General features: G+C 44.6%; 1 protein-coding gene across 1 annotated transcript; it reads right to left on the minus strand.

The window, feature by feature from the left end:
* Positions 1-250: 250 nt before the first annotated feature.
* LOC116515573 (phospholipase A2 inhibitor and Ly6/PLAUR domain-containing protein-like) lies at positions 251-5177 on the minus strand. Its single transcript, XM_032227693.1, has 4 exons — positions 5078-5177; positions 4025-4141; positions 2037-2146; positions 251-705 (listed from the first exon to the last, which is right to left on the minus strand). The coding sequence occupies exons 1-4, from the start codon at positions 5175-5177 to the stop codon at positions 313-315; spliced, it is 720 nt and encodes a 239-aa protein (XP_032083584.1). The 3' UTR covers positions 251-312.
* Between the last annotated feature and the right edge of the window lie 350 nt (positions 5178-5527).

A 5527-nucleotide genomic window follows, 5' to 3' on the forward strand; every position in this document is an offset into this window, starting at 1 on the left:
TCTGAGCAACTGAATGGGAGTTTAGAGAGTGTTTACTGACTGGATGCTTGAATTCTTAATCTACCGCCAACTGGCTTTGACTGTTAGTAGTTCAGATTCTTGTAGAGAATTTAAGATTGCAATCAGCAGCAGCAGCAGCATTTAACGACCCCATAATCCCTTGTGGGATGGAGTCTGAGCAACTGAATGGGAGCTAACTGAGTGTTTACTGACTGGATGCCCTTCCTGACACCAATGCAGAGGGTTTTTTTTAGCAGATATATTCTCATTGTGCCCAGAGAGAGAAATATTTGTCTCTACCTAGGATTGAACTCATAGCCTCCTGTTTTTGAGGTCAGAGCTCCACCTCTCGGTCACCACACCACTCCTAGAGAACTTGCAATAAGCCAATATATTCATTTGACCTGCCTGGAATCCTGATTTCCCATGCTTGTCACCAGTCATCAAAGGAATCTCCCAGCCACCTCGGCACGGGAAGCTGAACTCACCTCCGTAGGAACGCATAAACAGGTGGAAGCAGTACTGTTCGTTTCCGGTACAATTCGTCAATTTTTTCTCACAAGTGCCTCTCTCAGAATAGCAGGCGGGACATCTCCGTCCGTTGGCATTAGTCGCTACTGATGGTACTGAAAACAGAAGTGGGAAGGGTGAGAAGATTCCCAGATAGCAATAGCAACAGCACTTAGACTTATATACCACTTTGCAGTGTTTCACAGCCCCTCTCTAAGCGGTTTATTGCCCCCCAACAATCTGGGTCCTCGTTTTACCCACCTCGGAAGGATGGAATGCTGAATCAACCTTGCACCTGGTGAGATTCGAACTGCCAAATTGCAGGCAATCATCTGAAGTAGCCTGCAGTACTGCACTCTAACCACTGTACCACCATGGCTCTTAGTTTAACAGAGGGAGGGATAAATGACTGGACCGAATTCTCCCAGGCTTTTGGAAAGGACAGCCTCTTGCTACCTTTCAATTCTGTCCCCCTCCTGGGGTTGTTGTTGTTGTTGTTGTTGTTGTTTGTCTATCTTTATTCCCTTATCTTATGCTGATTTGGGACTGTGTGTGCTGTATTGTTTTTTGTTTTTCCAAAATGATGTAACCTTTGTAAACCTCCCATAGTTGGGTAACAAATAAATGCAATGTGCATAGCTGTCAGTCAGATGCTTAGCCTGAATTATTAGCAATAGCAATAGCAGTTAGACTTATATACCGCTTCATAGGGCTTTCAGCCCTCTCTAAGCGGTTTACAGAGTCAGCATATCGCCCCCAACAACAATCCAGGTCCTCATTTTACCCACCTCGGAAGGATGGAAGGCTGAGTCAACCCTGAGCCGGTGAGATTTGAACAGCCGAACTGCAGAACTGCAGTCAGCTGAAGTAGCCTGCAGTGCTGCATTTAACCACTGCGCCACCTCGGCTCAGGTACTCCTCGACGTATGACAGTTCATTTAGTGACCCTTCACAGTTACAACGGCACTGAAAAAAGTGACTTGTGACCAAGAGTGGAGGACTCTTCTCGTGAAATACCTCTGGACCAGCTCAATCATATTAATGTCCGATGTACAGTGTGGATTCCAGGCAGATGAGCTGTATTCGAAAATTGGTCTAGCAAAGGTTTTGTAAGCCCTAGTTAGCAGTACAATGTTACCGGAGAAGAAGATTCACAAAATTATATTTCAAATGGTATAGGCTTTCCTGCTTGAGGAGAGGGTTGTATTAGAGGACCTCTAAGGTCCTTTCCAACTCTGTTATTCTGCTATCTTTTGCAACTCTGGGGGTTTTGTCAATGCTGACGGTGTGTTTTCCAGATTCTCCAAAGTTTTCTTCCCCTTTGGGGGAAATGGGAATTTTTCTACCAGGTTCTAAGGAGGGAGTCAGTTTTCATTAGCACTTTAGTTCTGTAAAGCATTGGGTGATTGGTTGGCTTGTACATTAAGAAGCAAAAAAAAAAAACACATATTGAAAGAGATGTCAAGGAAAAATTCCCACTTACATGTAGGGATAGTTTTTTTACAAACTTCGCTAGTGCAACAAACCACATTTCCTTGAAGGATCTTCCCGATCCCCATATTCAGATGGGTTGTTGGAAAATCACAGATCACATTGGATTCACAGCCCTTGGCCACTGTATCTACCACTCTTTCCCCTACAGTGGAAAGAAAGAAGAAGGCATCTCCTAAGGCTCCTAAGATTAACCAGCAGCTGCACTCCATAATTTAAGCAGGAAGGAGGACACTATTGATCTTGGGGTTTGGCTGAAAAGTAACTACAACTTCCGGAGGTCTACTGTGGCAGCACGGAGCATGGAGTCACCAAGAAGAGAATCCATAATTGAAGATGATCATCAGCAATTTTTAGTCTACCACAGACCCAAGGAGAACCAAGAGTTGGTTGCTGCTCCCAGAATTTATTATAATCCAGCAGACGTGATTGCCTCTGGGATGGATGGATGGATGGCTAGAAGAGATGAGATAGATGATAGATGAGATAGATAGATAGATAGATGGATGGATGGATGGATGGATGGATGGATGGATGGATGGGATGGATAGAAGAGATGAGATAGATGATAGGTGAGATAGATAGATAGATAGATAGATAGATAGATAGATAGATAGATAGATAGATAGATAGATAGATAGATGAAATGGATAGATAAATAGATAGATGATAGATAGATAGATAGATAGATAGATAGATAGATAGATAGATAGATAGATAGATAGATAGATAGATAGATTGATGGATGGATGGATGGATGGATGGATGGATGGATGGGATGGATAGAAGAGATGAGATAGATGATAGGTGAGATAGATAGATAGCAATAGCAATAGCAGTTAGACTTATATACCGCTTCATAGGGCTTTCAGCCCTCTCTAAGCAGATTACAGAGTCAGCATATTGCTCCCACAGTCTGGGTCCTCATTTTACCCACCTCGGAAGGATGGAAGGCTGAGTCAACCTTGAGCCGGTGAGATATGAACCGCTGAACTGCAGCTAACAGTCAGCTGAAGTGGCTGCAGTACTGCACTCTAACCACTGCGCTACCTCGGCCCTGATGGATGCATAGATGATAGGTGAGATAGATAGATAGGTGAGATAGATAGATAGATAGATAGATAGATAGATAGATAGATAGATAGATAGATAGATGGATGGATGGATGGATGGATGGATGGATGGATGGATGGATGATACAGTAGATAGATATGGTAAATAGATATGGTAGATAGATGATATAGATAGATACCGTATTTTCCAGAGTAATACCCCCCCAAAAAAAAAGAGGATGAAAATTTGGGTGGTCTTACACACTGAATACCTCCTGAAACCCTGTCCCACGCATCCCATTTTTTGAAAAAATGGATGTGCAGAGGGTTTGGGAGGCCTGCAAAGTCCTCCTGAGTGCTGGGGAGGACAAAAATGAGTGAAAATGGGCCCCCTTTTCAAACAAATGGGGCTGGTTTAGCCCTCCAAAGCCCCCAGGAGCACTCTGCGTGCCTTCCAAAATCTCTGTACACCCTGTTTTTTTGGGGGGGGAAATGGGACTGTTTTTGCAAAAAACGCACCGTTTTTTGCTCATTTTTGCCCTCCCCAGCCCCTAGGAGCACTCTACATTTAGGTAGGTAGATAATAGAGATAGATGATAGATATTTGAAAAAAAACTATTTCTGTTGCATTCGTTGGACTGTGTCCAATCAGTTGAGCATGGCACAGGGGATACCCCATTCTGCCTTCCGTGATAATATACTTGAAGAAGTGTCAACTTCAACTCCCAGAATCCCTCAGCCAGCATGACTGGTTGAAGAATTGTAGGAGTTGAAGTCCATGTGTCTTAAAACTCCCAAGATTGGGAATTATTTCAAAAAGACAATACTGGGATCTCCTTCGGATCATAGCCCACCATCATTTCCTTTGCGAGCTACCTAGGCCAGATTAGATGTCTCCATGTCATGATGCTATGTCATCTAGGCTAAGCTCCTTAAACATAGTCTAGATGGGGTGTGCATTCATCACTAACCTAGGGAGTTACGAATTAAAATGACAGCACAGGTTTCTTGTTCAGGCTCACAGGTCTTCAGCCTGCCTGTACAGTTGGTGCCAAGGCCAGAACATACTTCACACTGGAGAGTGGCAACTGAGGAGAGAGAGAAAGAGAGAGCTTTCTGAGAACGTATATAATTGCCTCACCCTTCCTGAATTCCTTAACCATTTCCCTTGGAGGTATTGTCAATGGGTTATAGCAAACCCATGAAATAAAGGTTTGGGAAAGATTGCGCTGCAGAGATTCTGAAATAGAGTCAGAACAGGTGGGGACTTTGGATCTTCCCCGATCCTGCTCAAATCATCAATTTGATTCAGGTAATCAGGGCTATCAAGGAGACCTGATGGCACAGTGGTGAGAGTGCAGTACTGCAGGCTACTTCTGCTGGCTGCCGGCTGACTGCAATTGGGCAGTTTGAATCACACCAGGCTCACAGTTGACTCAGCTTTCCATCCTTCCAAGGTGGGTATAATGAGGAGCCAAATTGTTGGGGGGGGGCAATAGGATGACTATGTAAAAACAGCTTACAGAGAGGGCTGTAAAGCACTGTAAAATGGTATATAAGTCTAAGTCAGGAGTTAGTGATCTGTGGCTCTGGAGCCGCATGTGGCTCTTTCATCCCTCTGCTGCGGCTCCCTGTCACTGGTCAGTGCCACAATTGATAGGGCTTTCAGTTAGGACAGGTAGAGGAAGAAGGACGCCACACTAGGAGGAGCTTCTATGATGGGGAAACCGGACTTCCGGTTGGCTCCAGAATTGAACGGGGACCTTCCGTTTAGGACTTTTGTGGATCTTTGAGTGTTTAAGGTTGCCGACCCCTGGCCTAAGTGCTATTGCTATTGTTATCAAAACTGAAAATTCAAAACATTAACCTGAACTGAATCTCCAGAACAAAGTATTACTCAATCCTGTAGTGGTCCTTGACTTACGAGCACAGTTGGGACGAGAATTTTGGTGGCTAAGCAAGGCAGTTATTAATGAGTTAGCCCTGATTATAAATTTCCTCCCTCTTCTCTGAGGCTTCCTTACCTGTCTTCAGAAATTCAAAGAACAAGAAGATTTGCAGCAAAGATGGAGCAGTCTTGGTTATTCCACCATGAGAATGTATGTCCAGAAACTTTGTCTGCATTGTAGTAAATTCTCCAAATGAAAGGAACCTTGAGTGGCGAAGGAAGAACAAGGATGAAGGAGGTCCATGCTACAGTTACTCTTGAATTACCCTGTAGTCTATAATGGACCCGAGCAGGGGTGTGTTCTGGCAGGCACTACTGCCAATTCACTCGCTTGCATGCTGCACGCCCATGTGCAGTGCAATTCATATTGTTCTGTGCATGCACAGAACTGAAAAACAAGATGGTGGCACCGGTGGCGCAGCCTGGGAAACTGGTTTGGGGGTGTGGCAGACCTGGACCACTGCCGGTTCCAGTGACCCAGGCCGCCAAACCAGTACTGGTTTAACCAAACCGGTCCGAACTGGAC

The sequence above is a fragment of the Thamnophis elegans genome, chromosome 12, assembly GCF_009769535.1.
Source record: "Thamnophis elegans isolate rThaEle1 chromosome 12, rThaEle1.pri, whole genome shotgun sequence".
Classification (NCBI taxonomy): Eukaryota; Metazoa; Chordata; class Lepidosauria; order Squamata; family Colubridae; genus Thamnophis; species Thamnophis elegans.